Source organism: Balaenoptera musculus, chromosome 15, assembly GCF_009873245.2.
Source record: "Balaenoptera musculus isolate JJ_BM4_2016_0621 chromosome 15, mBalMus1.pri.v3, whole genome shotgun sequence".
In the NCBI taxonomy this organism is placed as follows: domain Eukaryota; kingdom Metazoa; phylum Chordata; class Mammalia; order Artiodactyla; family Balaenopteridae; genus Balaenoptera; species Balaenoptera musculus.
The window spans coordinates 70728271-70745885 of NC_045799.1; the positions used below are offsets into that span (position 1 = coordinate 70728271).

Sequence of the window (17615 nt, forward strand, 5' to 3'; positions counted from 1 at the left end):
CTTACATTCTTTCACCTGCTGTTACATCTCTTTGGCTTCCCTAAACCAATCACCCAGACACCGTGGGCCAGCAGGATCTAATGCTCAGAGTGACCAGGCCTTGGTCATGTGCTCTACCCACCCCTGGATGCAGTTCCACATGAATGCTTGGGTTGGGAGTGGGGAAAGGGAGGATTTCCCAAAAGAAAACCAAGGTACTTTTACCAGAAGACAGGGGAATGCATGCTGGACAGACAGAAGCAACAGTGCCCACCACAAAACCTCACAGACCTCCTGATCTCACACCTCGCCAACTTTAATGTGCATATAAATCACCCGGGTTCTTGGCAAAATGCACCTTCTGATTCCTGCATCTGAGGTGGGTCTTGAAACCTTGCATTTCTCACAAATTCCTAGGAGAAGCCAATGCTGCTGGTCCCTGGATCCTCGTCCCAGCCCTCCCTTTCCAGAGAAAGGAACAGAAACCCACGGAGGAGCCAGGCTGCGCCCCAGGCCTGGGCCCCGTGCCCAGTGGTCCTCGCTCTGTTGCCCCTCCTCCTTCCCTCCTCCGCTCTTGGACTGTTTCTTCCCAACATTTGAACGTTACTGAGTGGTTCCCGGGAGGAGGGAGGAGCACACTGTGGAACACCCATCCTAGCCATGACCTTCAAAGCCTTCACAGCTTCATCCTGGTCCAAGGCGGGAAAGCCCCCAGGAGCCTCCTGGCCTGGAAAGGCCCAGGTCTGTGGATTCCGTGGTGCCCGCCCTCCTCGTGGTGCCCACTGCTGGCGCCAACAAACGCTCTGAGAGCGAATTGACAAAGCCTGGGAGGCAGTGACACCACACGGGAGGCCAGAGCCCTAGGGCAGCGAGGCCAACGGCCAAAAGGAAGACGGGTGGAAGGTGCAGTTCCAGAAAGAGCAAGGCACACTTGGAGTCTGGCAAACCGCCACAAGACGGATCGCCCGTGGAAGGAAAAGTGTCCCAGGGTCCCTTCCTCGTGCACCTCTGCCTCCCGGTTCTCCGATGGGGGGCTCCCTACCTGCCTTTTTCTGCCTCTTACACTCTCTCTCCAAGGCCTTTTCCTGGAATGATCTAGAGCCCATCCCCTGCCCCTTTAGTGTTAAATAGTGTCAGGAAATTCTTGAATCCCTCCTTGTTCTCCCCAAAGGCCACTGTAGCCCAGGCTGGATACATTTCTTCTTCACTTGCCTGTTGGGGGCAATACAGCATCGAGGTGCAGGACTGGGGTCAGTCAGCAAACTACAGCCCCGGGGCCAAATTCGGCCACAGCCTGTTTCTGTAAATCAAGTGTTCTGGGGACACAGCCATGCCCATTTATGTAGGCATCGTCAAGGGCTGCTCTGAGCTACAGTGGAACAGTTGACTATTGTAGCAGAGACCACAGGGCTGGCAAAGCCTTAAAATATTTATTCTTTACAGGAAACTGGCCCATCCCTGTTTTCGAGTAAGGCCTCTGGAGCCACGCTGCTGGGGTTCAGATCCAGGTCTGTGGCTTCCTAGCTGTGTGACCTTGGCCACGTGGCTTACACCCTTGTGCCCCGGTCTCCCCCTGGGATGGCTGTGAGGACTAAATGAGCAAATGCCCCTGAAGCTCTTGGAGTGGCACCCGCTCTGCATTAAGTGACTTGGTGCCCCAGGTGATGGCAGGGGGTGGGGTGGGAGCGCGGGCGGCGTGGACGCGATGAGAAAGAACTTCCGTCCTAACCAGCGAGAGTCCCGCAGGTCAACAAGGCTCACCATCCTCATCCTCTAGATATAATAATAGCTCGTTTCACTAAGCTTGTGGGGAAGCTGAATCTCACCCCAGGGGTGGAGGGTTCTTACGCTGGGGCATCAGGGGAAATGCAAGCTCTAAATCACCCTTGACTGTCCCTCGGCTGGGAAGTAGGTCCAGTCCACATGGCTTGGTGGACCTCTTCTGACTCTCAGAGTGACGCTGAAGGAGGCCCTGGCTCTCGGATTTGTGCATGTGCGTGGCCTCACCCCTAGGGAACACCTCCTTAGGTGTTGCTCCCTGGGCACCTGGCTCGCCTCACACTGGCCCCAGCCTTGCTCACCAAGTCTAGCACAGCCAATGCTGGACCGTTGGCAGTTTCTTTGCTTGACTGCCCAGGCAGTTTGGTCCTGGGCCCATGGTGGATGAAACATACCCTTGGGGGGAGGTCTGGCCCCCTGTGTAGACTTGATGCCACCTAAGGTGAATGGTGCAGCCCCACCGCACTGCTCATCACAGCCCCTCGCCAAGGGCTCAGCCCATCACCACGAGTCATCCTCATGGCGGTTCTGCGAGGAAGATGGCATTAGTGCCACTCTGACAGACGTGGAAACCGGTGCTCAGCGAGGGTCCATGACTTGCCCAGGGCTGCACAGGGAATAATCATCAGAGTGCCAGGGATCGAACCCGTCTGCCTGAATTTAGAACCCAGGCCCTAAACCACATGTGAGCAACTCCAAAACAGCCACAGAGAGTGACAAGCGCCCAAAGGAGGGTTATCCACTAGGGTGGGTTCAGCGCAGCTGCACGTAATGGACGCTGAACCACTGGGGCTTAAAGACTCTTGTTGTTCCTCCTCTGACACGAACAAGGCATTTGGCGGCAGCCAGGCTGCTAGGACGGGTGGATGATGCCCCAGGGACCCAGGCTCCTTCGGTTTTGCCATCCTTAGCATGTGGCTTGCTTTCTTATTCTCACAAGGTGGCTACCCTGCTCCCAAATGTTCCATCCACATTCCATCAGGAAGAAGGGTAGAAGGATAAAGGGCAAAAATCCTGTGTCCCTGAGTGAGTCTTTTTTTTTTTTTTGTGGCTGTGTTGGGTCTTCGTCGCTGTGCACAGGCTTTCTCTAGTTGCAGCGAGCGGGGGCTACTCTTCGTTGCGGTGCGCGGGCTTCTCATTGCGGTGGCTTCTCTTGTTGCGGAGGACGGGTTCTAGGCACACGGGCTTCAGTAGTTATGATACATGGGCTCAGTAGTTGTGGCTCGTGGGTTCTGGAGCGCAGGCTCAGTAGTTGTGGCACACGGGCCTAGCTGCTCTGAGGCATGTGGGATCTTCCCAGACCAGGGTTTGAACCCATGTTCCCTGCATTGGTAGGCGGATTCTTTTTTTTTTTTTTTTTTTTTTAAATGTTGAGTTTCTTTAGGAGTTTTTGTTTTTAAATTCCTCTACTTTTTTTTTAAAATTTATTTATTATTTATGGGTGTGTTGGGTCTTCGTTTCTGTGCGAGGGCTTTCTCTAGTTGCGGCAAGCGGGGGCCACTCTTCATCGCGGTGCGCAGGCCTCTCATTATCGCGGCCTCTCTTGTTGCAGAGCACAGGCTCCAGAATGCGCAGGCTCAGTAATTGTGGCTCATGGGCCTAGTTGCTCCGTGGCATATGGGATCTTCCCAGACCCGGGCTTGAACCCGTGTCCCCTGCACTGGCAGGCAGATTCTCAACCACTGCGCCACCAGGGAAGCACGGTAGGCGGATTCTTAACCACTGCGCCACCAGGGAAGCCCCCCTGAGTGAGTCTTGATTAGCAGGGAAACAGTGGCTTCCTCGGCGGCTCCTCCAGCCACTCACATCAGCCTCACATGCCTTCCCAGCTGCAAGGGCCTCCAGCAACATGACCATCTTAAAGGGGCACAATGCCAACTCGATAGAATCAGAGTTCCATTAAGTCAGGATGGAGAGGGCCATGGATAGCTATTGGGCGGTCAGGGAGTGTCTCCAAAGTTTAGATACGACTTGGATACTTGGAGAAGATTTGAAAGAATGGCCTTAAGATCGGGAGAACAGCATGAGCAAAGGCACAGAGGTGGGAGATTTTGGGGCCCAGGCGAGAGTCAGGACTCTGTCACAAACAACATAAATCCTATTCGCGTTGGCTTAAGCAAAAGAGAGGAAGCTTCAGCGATGTCTTCCTTCAGGCATGGCTGGATCCAGGGGTTCTGAACAAATCCACCAGGACTCTGCTTCACTCTCAGCTCTCTTTATCTCTGTGGAAGGGGCACGATGGTCCCCAGCAGCTCCTGGGGTGCCTCCCTGTAGCTTAGCACCCCTGTAGGAAGAGAGCACCTCCTCCCACAGCTGTAGCAGGAGTCCTGGGGCTACTGTCATTGGCTGCCGTAGGTCCATTCCCGTCCCTGAACCACTGGCCAGGCGTATTGTGAGGGATGGAGTGGCTGATTGGCCAGACCTGAGTCACATTCCCACCCTCCCTTGGGCCACATGTGGACTGAGTCGGGGAGGGAAATGGGGCCTGGAGGAAAATGAGGGAGACCTTTCCTGCAGGCTGGGGAATGGATGCTGGGCTGACAAAGCTGCAGATACTCGGGGTACAGGAAGCAATTTTGCTTGGCCCAGGTGTCAGGTGTGTGAATGTATGTGTGGGAACCAATGCGGGAAAGATCGGTTGGGGCCGTGTTGTAGAGACCTTCACATGCCAGGTATACACCATTTAGGGTACAGGTCTGGCTCCTAAAGCAAGGAGATCCAAATACTGGCTTAAACAACATGAAAGTTGATGTCTCTGACACAGGTTAGCGGTGGGCAGTCACCTTGCTCCGAGAGTTCACGGGGGAACCCCAGTACAACCTCTTTTGTCACTTCAGCATCCTCCAGCTGTCGCCCCCTCCCCGCAGTCCTCAGCAGCTTGCTGCCACCTCCTCATTCCAGTCGGCAGGAAGAGGGGCAGGGCAAGGGGGGGCTCTCCCCTTTCCTTTCCAGGCACAACCTCAAAGGTGTACATGCCCCTCTCACCCACCCACACATCACGGGCCAGAACGTGTTCACCTGCTCCCTCCCAGCCGCAGGGGATGCTGGGAGCACCACTTGCACATCCGGAGACGCAGTACAAGAGAGAAAGGGGAGACGGACATTCCAGGGACAGCCTGTGGGCTGCCACGCCAGGCCAAAGGATGGGTTTCCTAAAGAATGATCCAGGGAGTGCTAGGAGGAAGAGGCCCCACCGCTCAGTTTCCATGGCCCCAAAAGTTTGGGGTATGTTCCATCTGTATTCTGTTTTAGGATATCCACAGTGTGTGTGGAGGAGGGGGTGAGGGGGCCATTAAAGGCCCTGAGAAGTCCTGGCCCAAAACCCGGGCTTTCCTAAACTTATTTAGATCACAAAGCCCATTTGGGGAAGTTCTACCAATAAGTTATTTCAAACCAAAAAAATTACTGAAAAATTCTACTGAACACTCTTTGGGCAGTAAGAACCAGTAAAGACTTGAGTGGAAGTGGCGTGACCCATCCAGCTGGCCTTCCTGGGATGGCGCCGGGCCAGGTGCACCCCGACCTGACTGCTGTCATGTGCAGCGAACCCCTGGAGTGCTTGCCCCTCGGAGGAAACAAGAGGTTCGTTTCACCGTATCTGAAACGGTCTGACTTTTTGTGTATAGAAATCTGTGCAGATCAGAACGGAAGCTGGCCCGCGGCTCCACATCGAGCCTCCTCTGGACTATTCTGAAGATTGTGAGCCACGTGGGGGTGTGACTGTCAAGGCAGAGGCTGCTTCTGGGGATCGTCCACAGGTAGGACTGGCCTCAGCTCGGGGCTATAGCGGCTCTCAGGGGCGCTTTCTAACAGTTACTTATTCCTTCCTTTGCGAGCCCTTGCCTTCCTTCACTCTTGCATTTATTTCCCGCACTTTAACAAGCAGACAAATCTTGTGCTAGACGCTCTGCTAGGGACCCGGTGTCCAAAGGTCAGCAAGGCTGGTGTCTGACCCAAAAGAGGCAAAAGCATATAATCTTTTTACCGCAAGAGGGAGCTGAGAGGTGGGGCAGGGCATAGCAGGACCGGGAGGGAGAGTATCTAGGAAGGCTTCCTGGAGGGAGTGACATTTACCTGGTTCCTAAAAGCTGGGTAAGAGTGTGGGGGCCAGGGAGGTAAGGGTAGGTAAGCCGAGCTGATACTCAGCCTGTCCACACCTGTATGCCTAAACCTGTTGTTAAATATTTTGAATATCCGCGCCCCCTCCCCCTCCTGCCACGGCACCAGAAACCACACATGGAAACACCCAGAGGCCCTGTGTAGCTGTAGCTCAGAGTCCCTGGCCGTGTAGCAACTCACAGGGTTGACCATGGGGTGTTTCACTCCCCTTCCTCAAATTGTCATTTCATTTCTGAAATCCTTGGAATTGCAACAGTAAACCCCAGCCTCCCATTCAACAAGCATTTGTTGGGTACCGACTTTTGAGCATCGGGCTCTGTCCTAGGCACCAGAGATGCAGAAATGAACAAAACTGACAAGGGGCCTATTCTTAAGCAACTCACGTTCCCGAGGGAGAGACAGACAATAAAGAATAAAACAAAGAAATAAATAATGCGATTTCAGGTATTGATATGTTCTAGGGAAAAAAAGACAGAAAGGGGAGATGGGACAGCCAGGAGATCAGACAGCATGGGAGAGAGGGAACATTAGACGGTAGAGAGGGAAGGAGCGTCTCTCTCAGGTATGATGTTTCAGCTGAAACTTGATGGATAAGAAGGAGCCGGCTTTGGAGCCAGCAATGGGAAAAGCATTCCAGGCGGAGGGAACAGCAAGCACGGATGACCTGAGGCTGGGCTTGTTCAAGGGCACATGATGTAGACATGATGTGAGCCAAGGGGAGTTAGAAGGTGATGAGGTTGGTGGGGCAGAGGGGCACACCAGGCAGGGGTGGGGATGGAGAGTTGAATTTTATTTCAAGGGCATCGCTTTTATGATTAGAATGAGTGTGTAAATTATCTCCATGGTTATATACGAGCTAAATTTTAGAGAGGAGGCAGAGTCAAGTTGCTAAGCCAGTCCTGCCCCGTTTGCCAGAATGAGATTGTTCAGCCGTGGACCCGGGCTGCAGATTCCAGAGCCTCACCAGGAGGACAGACTTCCTTCCGCATGCGCCTTCTGTACCAAAAACCTGCTTTTCTGAAATGAAAATGACTCAAAAAGGAGATGGGAATGTCACCCAGGAAACATTCCTCTGATCACCATTGCATGTTGGTGTTTCCTTCTTTGCTTGTAAAGGAAGGACAATTTAAGGAGCAGGGGATCACTCACTTAGTAACTGTTTCACATTCTGGCTGCAAAAAATCTGAAAGTTAATTGCAAATTTTTGTCTTCCTGGAAAAAAAAGTCCTTTTCTATGGAAGGACCCAAAGACCTTGTTTCCTTAAAAACAGTCCATAGGAATGGGATTTTTACAGTGGGCAAAATCGTGGACTTTATTGCCCTCAACACCCACCTCCCACACAACCCAGACACACAGACAGACACACACACACAGACACACACATGCTTTTGAATCAGCCAAAAGGTTCTCTGCTCAGGATCAGTCTGTGCAAACAGCCCTCAGCTTCCCTTAGGGAGGCTGGTTTGAAGCCAAGTTCAGTCTGTTGCAACGCTAGCCCCGTCCCCTGTCTCAGAACGCATGCATGCCCTTCAAGCAAGAGGCATGCTCGTCCTCTCCTCCTTTGGCCATTTGGTACCCCCTGTTAATTGAACATATACAGTATTCCTTCTTTTGCAAGCTTCCAAGCTCCCTGCAACACCACGCAGCCTGTCCCTCACAAGCTATTAAGCTCCATTAGCATTCCTGTGTGAGCGTGCTCTGAATCAGCATCTCCCTGCTCACCCACACTTAATTTTCTCCACCGTGAGTGCCTGATTGTATGTCTTCCTTCCCTTTTTCTCCCCATCTTGAGGGGGCACTCCGTAAGCCTTCACAGTCAATTTCCCCTTGGAGTTATTTTCCTGCTAAGTGAAAGAGTGAAATGGCCATGCCAGTTTTCGTCAAAGGCAGAAGCCTTAAGAGATGCAATCTGACAGAGAAGGAAAAATAATGCCTGGCTAAATATACTCAGCCCCCCTCACACTGTTTGCAAGTGCAGTCTGAAATGGAGCAAAAGGAATTGCTGTCTGCATGTGTACTTTTAATCTGACCTTCACTGTTGAAACACACCAGCCTTTTTGCCTTCCATCAGATCCTTAGTGAACTTCAATTTCTTGGCACTCTGAGTTCACAGACCAGCATATGCAGGCATGTTCTGTTGGCCTTCACCCCCGTTGACTGTGCCTTTTTAAAAGATGTGAATTACTAGCTGACATTTAAGAATCAGGAGAGTTCATGTCAAAATCTGAATTGGGGGTTTCTTTTGAAAAGTCGAAAGATTTAGGAATTACATTCTTAAATGACAGCCGCGAGTGGAGCTGAGGGGTAGCTGTCTCCTTAGACAAGTGTGTGCTGCATGTACCACAGTCCCCACCATGTCCCAGGCACCATCTAGACGCTGAAGCTAAAACAGACAAGTACATAATATGCCAGCAGGTGATCGGGCTTGTAAGAGAACTAGGGCAGAGTAAGGGGCTAGAGAATGTGGGCAGAGGCTGCCGTGTGATATGGGAGGACGGGGCTTACCCTTGATGAGGTGCTGTGTGAGCAGGGCCCTCAAGGAAGCCAGGGAGTGAGTAGGTAGAGAAGAGCTTCCACACACAAGGAGCAGCAGGTGTAGAGGCCCCGAGGAGGGAGGACAGCAGGGAGGCCGGTGTGGCTGGAGGTGAGTGAGCAAGGGGACGAGGAAGAGGGGGTGAGGCCAGAGACATAGCCAAGGCTTAGATGGCATCGGGCTTTGAGGGCTGCGCTAGAGGTGAGGGATTCTACTTTGAGTCAGAGGAGAAGCCATCGTAGGGTTTTGTAAGCCACTGTAGCTTAACAACTCCAGGGAAAGGAGGACACCTCTTTCTTTCCAGAGAGTTCTGCCTAAGTGCCAGGTCTTGGTTATGTTGGCTTGCCTTAGTGTATGTGTTGCAATGGATAATAAGGCTCCATTTAAATGCTTTCAGCTCCATTTAAGGACCAGGAATGAAAGTACACATTTTTTTCTATTATTAAGGTATCCTTTTTTTCCTGACAATGCATGATCAATGTTAAAAATTCAAATGATAACAAAGAAAATAAAAGCCCTCTCATAATCCCACTGCCCCAGAGATTAGTGCTGTGAATAGGTAAGTATATAACCATCCAGACTGAAAATTGCATATATTCATTATATTCCTTGAAAGTATATATTAATTATATCCAGGATGAGATAGTTGATCTGGAATGTTCCAGTCCTGGCCTGTTCCCAATGAGTGGTATTTTCTGCGTTTAGTTATCTTTTCAGTCCCTGAGAGCATGACAGGTGATGGGAAGAAGATTGGCCCACTCCGGCATCTTCTGGAATACCTTCTCTGAGTTTTTCTTTCCATTGTGTAGATCCTGGAGTGGCGTGAATTGGATATTTGGCCACAATTACAATTCAGTGTTTTGAAGTCATTGTTACTTGCTGACACATATAACAACTAAAGACCTGTCTTAACCCGTGTGCCACCAGCAGGGCTGCCACATGTGGACTCTGCTGTGGTCCATGACGGCTCACCCACCTGTCGGTACTGTTTGGAGAAATTAATGAAATTTGAAAGTCATATTATATTAGAAAATAATACTGTATTGATGTTAAATTTCCTGAATTCGGTAATTATACTGTGGTTATATAAGAAAAGGTCCCTGTTCTCATGTTTCTGAGAATTGGTGAAGAATTGGTGAATATAGGTGATGGGTATTTGGGCATTCATTATACCCTTCTATTATACTATGCTGATAAATTTTCTATGGGTTTTACATTTTTTCAAACCAAGTTTTTAAGAAGCTAGTACATTAAGGAGGAGATAAGCTGCTTCAGTAGAGCTAAGCATCAGCAAAGGAAGAAATAGAAAAAAGTAAAAAAAAAAAAGAGACCTAGTTTAAAAAGCTTAGTAGGATTGTATTGATGTCAGTTTCTGGACTGTGCTATTGTGCTGTTGTTATACGGGATGTTACCATGGGGGAGACTGGATGAAGGGTACATGGGATGGCTCTGTATTGTCTACAGTTAGCTCAAAACAAAAAGTAAAAAGCTAACTAAATAAAAGAAACACAAATGTCCAGGTCATATCATCCAGAGGTTTTGATTCTGATTCTGGATTCAGACTCAGACATGGTTCCTCTGTTTCAGTGCCCCATGTGACTGTAATTTGCAGCAATGTTTGAGAACCACCGTTATAAGGAAAAGATAGAGCCATGGATCTTAAAATTTGATATACACAAGAATCACTAAGGTCCATCGACAGATGAATGGATAAAGAAGATGTGGCACATATATATATACAGTGGAATATTACTCAGCCATAAAAAGAAATGAAATTGAGTTATTTGTAGTGAGGTGGATGGACCTAGAGTCTGTCATACAGAGTGAAGTAAGTCAGAAAGAGAGAAACAAATACCGTATGCTAACACATATATATGGAATCTAAAAAAAAAAAAAAAAAAGGTTCTGAAGAACCTAGGGGCAGGACAGAGATAAAGATGCAGACGTAGAGAATGGACCTGAGGACATGGGGAGGGGGAAGGGTAAGCTGGGACAAAGTGAGAGAGTGGCATGGACATATATACACTACCAAACGTAAAATAGATAGCTAGTGGGAAGCAACCACATAGCACAGGGAGATCAGCTCGGTGCTTTGTGACCACCTAGAGGGGTGGGATAGGGAGGGTAGGAGGGAGACGTAAGAGGGAGGAGATACGGGGATATATGTATACGTATAGCTGATTCACTTTGTTATAAAGCAGAAACTAACATACCATTGTAAAGAAATTATACTCCAATAAAGATGTTTAAAAAAAAATAAAAGGGAAAAGTAAATAACAACAACAACAACAAAAAGAATCACTAAGGAGATATATATATATATATATATTTTTTTTTTTTTTTTTTTTTTTTTGCCCGTGCTGGGTCTTAATTGTGGTACGCGAGATCTTTGTTGTGGCATGTGGGATCTTTAGTTGTATCTTGCGGGCTCTAGTTCCCTGACCAGGGATTGAACCCCGAGTCCCCTGCATTGGGAGCGTGGAGTCTTAACCAGTGGACCACCAGGGAAGTCCCACGATATTTTTTAAATGCATATTTTAGGTCTAATTTTCATGCTAAGAGAGTTGTTTACAGGAGGCAGCACAGTTTTAAACAGATGAACTCCTGGGGATTCTGAATCAGAAGGTCTGAAGATTAGAGTCTCTCTCAAATGGAAGGAAAGTTTTCGAGATCATTTGGACTTTGTGGCTTTGATTTGGGGACTATAAAAGAAAGAAATGTTAAAATTGGAAGTCAAAATCTCATATGTCAGATAAAATTAAGGTAACTGTAAAGTAAAAAGCAAAATAAAATAACAACAAAAATCCAGAGGTTCACAAAAGCCAGAAAGGGATGAGAGGGGGCTCTTCCCTTGTCTTCAAGCCATATCCTGTACTTCTGGAAACTCGGGTAGGAGAGGATGTCACTTAATAAATGAAAGATACAAAAGCATAATAGCTCCTGGCAATATCTCCTGTATTATAGATCAATTTCTATCCAGAATATTGATTATTCGTATTAAGAAAAGACTAAATTATGTTTAATATACATACTCTTTTAAGAAGACAAGGAAGTCTTATCTATTTTAGAAATACTTTCATTTTAAATTATTTTATTTAGGTTTTTGACTAAAGGGGTGAATTTTAGATAAATAGAAAATTCGTTTTATATTATTAAGGCATTATTGTATTAAGAAAATGAATATGCACCCTTCATACTTGGCTTTCTCACTTCGGTCACATTCAAAATATGTCGCACATTCAAAATAGGTCTCAAACTTGAGGGAAAAAAATTCAGAAAAAATAGGGGCAGGTAAGAGAGGATTTATTATTAGTTACGACTTGAAAAAGTTATGCTTAAATTCAAGATAAGGGTAGAAATATAGTGATAAATGGAAGAGGATATATGCAAAGGGGAGGGTTTGGACCCGTGACCTCAAGGGCCAGCTTCAGCTCATGGGCGTGTTTCATTGGCTGGTCTGGTGTTGTGCTATAATCATTATTGTTGCTGTTTTAGGGGGTTGGCCAAACTGGAAAAAATCCGAACGAACTTTTTGGCCAAACCAATATTTTGACTTAGAAAACTTTTATTCTGAGCACGCACCCTTCACTCTGCCTTAGTCCTCACCTCTCCGTGTTGTCTGACACTGTGTCTCCCATTGCTGTTTCACACGACATTACATTTTCTGAAGATGTAGGGAGCTTGTGGCTCCTGTTTTAGGGAGGAAAAAGAACCAGTGACTGTGACTCGGCAAGTCTGGAGAGGGTAGTTTGAGCTTTTCTATAAACTCTGTGGGGACTTGGCTAAGTCACACTCTTTTGGAGCCCCATTTCCTCCCCTACAACAAAAAGGGATGGATTAGATATGTCCTGTGCCTGTCAGCTCTGAAATCACACATCCTAGGGGGAGTTTATAGGTGTTCCCATATCGTAAAATCCACAGGAACAGAGGACACGTGGTAGTTCATGGAGCCCTCCACTCATCAAGGACCATTTCTGGAGGCTGTTTGCAAGTTACATATTTAGGGCTTGAAACACCCTTCCCCCCCATCCCAGATCTAAGCTTCATGATGGCATAGACGTGTGCCATCTCTTGCCTGCCGTGTCTCTGGTCCCTAGAAAAGTGCCTGGCGTAGAGTTAGTTTGCAAATCTTTGTTAAGCAAGTGAATTGGGTAGTTGATTGATTGAATCAATGAGCTAGTGTGGCAGAGATGTTGATTAGGCACCCTGGCCAGCCCACACATAGCTGAGTTCAGTTATCACATCGCTAAGTTATAATTATGATGACAGTATTTTCCAAACTATGAATCAGGACACATAATCCGACAAAGAATTTCTGTGCTACTTGGGGTAGAAGTGTCAGTTTGGGAGATGTAGCTTGGATTCTGAAATATTGGGATTTCTGGCAGAGGGTGCTAATTAAAATGAATATTTTAAGTGACATTAGTGAGGGGGGTGGGGGGAGGTACCAAGGATGGCACTTGGCCTGGGTGTCAGGGCATGGTAGAAAGTAGAGGGGATGTAGGGAACAGTCTCTACACAGCTCAGCTGACTGTCATAGGGGCCCGGTGGCGCCAGGCTTTCTAATTTCAAGAGAAGCCAAGTATCTGGGCTTGTCTGTGTTCGATTTCTCCCATTTTTTTTATATTGGTAACTAATTCACGATTTTCTATGAACCAAACAAAATGTGCCTGCTGGCCAGATTTGGTCTTCAGACCACCAGCTTGCAACTTTTGATTTAGACAATGAAAGCTTTGTTGCTCCTGACAAGAGAAGAGGAAGAGGTTTTTTCCTTTCCAGTGACACTTGAGTTAGCCCCTCTGGTACCCAGAGCCATCAGGGGCATGGCGTCCTGAATGTACCCAGAGATGCCCAGCTGGATAGCTCAGACCGAAGGACCACCTGGCTAATGACATTAGGAAAGCCCTTGAGCAGGTAGGTCAGACAGCACAAAGCCAGCTGAGCAGGAATAATTCAGTGATGAGCTTGAATGATTTGTGTGGAATGATGCTGAACAAGCACTAAATACCCATAAAATACAGGTCCAGAACTGAGAGATGTAGTAATCCTTTCACCTAATAGAGCATTCCTGTAAGTGAAGATACTGGATGGTATTTGACTTCCTAAAGCATCCTTTTCAATCTTAATGAAAATTTTAAATGATCTCTGAATCAATACCGGAATAAATAATCTTTTTTATTTCTTGCATTTATAGTCTACTTAGAATTTCTTAGGTATTTTCACATTATTTTGTCGTTTTATATAACATCTAATACATGAGTGATTTCTCATTAGAAAAGATTCAAACAATTAAGAAGTAAACTGAGTAAAATAGGAAAAGCTCTCTCTACCACCCAGACAAACCAGGCCCAGCTTTCAGTTCTATTGAGCATGCATACTTTATTTATTTTGTCATTCATTCACTCATTCATTTACTGTTTTCTATTTCAGTTCATTTCTGCTTTTATCTTGATTCCTTCCGTAAACTTTTTGGTTTAATTTATTGCTTTGATTCTCCCCCCACCACCATCCCATAACCTGGCTTCTTACTTTAAACGCTTAATTACCTTATTTTCAGTCTTGTTTTCTAATACAGCAATTTTAAGCCTATAAATTTTCCTCTGAATACTGCTCTGTCCTTATCTCACAAATTTTGCATGTATGTAATGTTTTCATTGTCATTTACTTCTTTTGGTTTGTGATTTTAGGGATTTTTTTCTCTTTATTTAGAAGAGTTTTACAAATGTTCTAAGTAGAGAGTTTTTGTCTAGCTTTCTGTGTTAATTTCTAATTTTACTACATTATGGTTAGAGATTGGTCTGTTTGATTTCTGTTGTTTTGGAAGTTTTTGAGACTTTGTGGTCTACCAGATAATTTTTATGAATGCTCTATGGTATTTCAAAAGAATAATCATTCTCTTTTTGGTATAAAGTTCTCAGTATATCTATTAAAGCAAGCTATTAATTATGTTATTTAACCAGGCAATTATGTATGTCCCAGTATAGTCCCAGACCACCTATATCAGAATCACTTTGGCTTCTTATTAAAAACGTAAATTCTCATACCCCGTTCAAAGATATAGAGCTGGGTTTACAGGGGGCATGGAGTGCTCAGAATCTGCATTTTTAATAGGACTCCCAGAAAATTCTTATGCTCATTAGCAAACCACTGCAATAGAGCCCTAATTAATTTTTGTCTGTTTAATCTGGGTGATTTCTGTGAACTTATCAATATTCCCTTATATTTCTCTGTTTTTGCTTTATACATTTCAAATCTGTCATTGTATACATATAGAGTCAAGATGTTTTCTGACAGGTTGTTTAATCCATATGAATATATCAGTATCATTCTCTTTGTCCCATTTAAAGTGCTAGGTGGGCCTTTTCAGTCTAAAGGCTTATGTCTTTCTTTAGCATTGGAAAATGTTCATTTATTATTGTTGTTATTATTTTCCATTGTTTCTGTTCTATCCTCTGGATCTTCTTTTGGACAAATGTTGGCCCAGATCTTCAAGTCTCTTAATTTTTCTTTCATATTTTTCTTTTTGTCTTTTTTTTTTTTTTTTTAAAGAAATCTCCATTTTAATTTTTATTTATTTTTTTATGGCTGTGTTGGGTCTTCGTTTCTGTGTGAGGGTTTTCTCTAGCTGTAGCAAGTGGGGGCCACTCTTCATCGTGGTGCGCGGGCCTCTCACTATCGCGGCCTCTCTTGTTGCGGAGCACAGGCTCCAGATGCGCAGGCTCAGTAGTTGTGGCTCACGGGCCCAGCCGCTCCGCGGCATGTGGGATCTTCCCAGACCAGGGCTCGAACCCGTGTCCCCTGCATTGGCAGGCGGATTCTCAACCACTGCGCCACCAGGGAAACCCCTTTTTGTCTTTTTATACTGTGTCGAATGTGAAATTGTTTGGCTTGAATTTCTAGCACATTTAACTTGTCACCTTCTAGCTCTTTCTGTACTTAGTTTATCTTTTTCAAAATGTTAATGATAAAATTAAAACTTGAGATCTCTAGCTGTTTCTTTTTCATGGCTGAAATGTCCTCTTAAATCTCTCCAGGGATATTAATTTTCAGGATTCTAAAGTCTTCCTCTGCTTATTCTATTAACTCTCTTTCATTGGGTGTTTGTTCTTTTGTTAATTAAATTTTGTGCCAATCTTCAGAGTTTTGGTTTTCCCAAATGTTTGGTCATTCTCAGTTGTCTGCTCATCTTTGTATTTGAGAATCCTACTTCTTCTGCCTGTTCTATTTAATATAACCTGACCTTGATGTTGGTTGGGGCACAGCATGCTCCTGGAGGCTGTGTGCCTTAGCTCCTCTTCCAGGTATGGGAACTCCTAGTCTACTTCGGGGAAAACGACCTCCTGGAGCATTGCCCACATCCAAGCATCAGCCTGTGTGCACTTAATACAGCTGGGGAGGGGCCAGCAGCCCTAAAAGCAGCCCCCAGTGAATGCCCCAGGGCTTCCTCTCACTCCACCTTGACTCTGGACTCAGCTACACACACACACACACACACACACACACACACACACAGAATTCCTTGTATGGAAAATTTTACTGCCCTTGTTTTGGTCCATAGTTTCCTCTGCTTTTACTGCTTCATAGATGTGATCTCTGCTTTCTTGCCTTTCAGGAATTCCTCAAAATTTCTAGTGATCCAGCAGCATTCTGTGTTGTTTGGTCTCTATCCTGCCATCCCTATCCGATTTCCTTCTCTTGATCTTTCAGCCACCCTCCCACCCCTGCTCTGGACAGGCTCAGGTGAGGCAGCCACAGCACACTGATGCCACAGGGTTTGCCCAGGGCCTCATAGCCAGGAAATGGTACCTTTCTGCTTCCTGAGTCTGTGCTCTTTCTCTTATATCACTCCACTCCTTAAGACAAGGATGGCTTTTTTCTTCATGATAATGGACATTTGAGACTGAACTCTAGGGGGCTTCATAAATAAATTTGGCTTTGAATGAAAATCAGTGAAAGAAAATCCAAGGTTGAAAGGGGGCAGTAAGAAAGTAGCAGAAAACCAAAAACATCGCACAGGTACTTGAAGCTCAGATAAAACTCATACTTTCCTAGCCACAGTTCCATCAGAATTGATGTAGGGAAATGTGATTTAAAAATACACAGCGTGGACCCTATAGTTAGAGTTCAAGTCACTTTATTCTGGGAAGTTTGTGATCTAGATGCCACCAGGCTTGAGGTGTGGACTGGTAAGCCTCAGATGTGGGTTCTTGACACTCGTTATATTTGTAATTTCTTATGGAATGGCTGTCTTTGTTGCCAGATTATAAATTCCATGAGAACAGGGACTCTGTCTTACTCATCACTCTATCCCTAGCACTTAGCAATCAGACCTGCTTATGGGGACACATATATTCAACAATAAATGAATGAATGAAAAGAAGGACAGATTAGTTAATTAACCCCTCATTGCAGGGTAAAAATCATTTCTAGGTCAGGCAGTTTAATACATGTAAAATGGCTCATATAAGGCAATAGGAGTTGGTGGGAATTATTGCAACTAACAGTGCATGCAAATCCCACTTTTATAAAATTGCCAATCAAATGAGGACATCATTGGGGGTTCGCTGCCTGTCCATGACCTCTACCGCAGAGACTGCTGTTTCCTCTTGAGGACTCAAAGTATCCAGTGTGGCTTCATGGGCTAAACATCTGATACTCTTGTAGGCAGTGTCAATAGGGTCTGAGAGATAGAAAAGAATATGCTGTCATCTCAATGTTAAATTTTCTGTAAAAACTAGACCTCTGTTAGAGCAATTACGAAACACTAATTCATAGCTATTATCTCATTGCATCCCTTCCACAAACTTGTCAGGTTGTCAGGGAACATTTTCCCACATGAGAGGGGGGCGCTTGAGGCTCAGAGACTTGCCTGGGGACACAGGACGGCTGGAGTCGGGCCTGGAACCCACACCCAGAACTTAGACCAAGCTGTTCCCTTTTCTAAGTGGAGTTAGAGGTTTAATGCTTCATCCACTAACACCGAACACATGCTTTAACACATTTAGTGGCCTCATGGCAGCTTTGTGTCGAAAGCTCTTACGGGCAGGTGTCATCAATTTCGTGTAAGCCAATGGGTGATCACAGAGCACCTGACTTTCATCTCACTCTAGAGACCAATGGCTTCCAATGCATTGATGCCAGGCAGGGAATAAACGTGGGCATGGAATGATAAACCTGGACTTTGGAGTCAGACAGTCCTTCATC

General features: G+C 46.1%; 1 protein-coding gene across 2 annotated transcripts in view; it reads left to right on the top strand.

Annotated features, from left to right (window-relative positions):
- LOC118881821 (katanin interacting protein) overlaps positions 1-17615 on the top strand; it is a 195123-nt gene that overhangs the window by 67473 nt on the left and 110035 nt on the right. The window contains exons 1-2 of one of the 2 annotated variants that reach the window (XM_036827081.1): positions 4857-4983; positions 5385-5516. In XM_036827081.1, coding sequence (XP_036682976.1) covers positions 4918-4983; positions 5385-5516 — 198 coding nt within the window. In that variant the 5' untranslated portion in view covers positions 4857-4917. Of the gene's footprint in view, positions 1-4856; positions 4984-5384; positions 5517-17615 lie in introns of those variants that run through there. The other variant, XM_036827080.1, reaches the window with a different exon arrangement.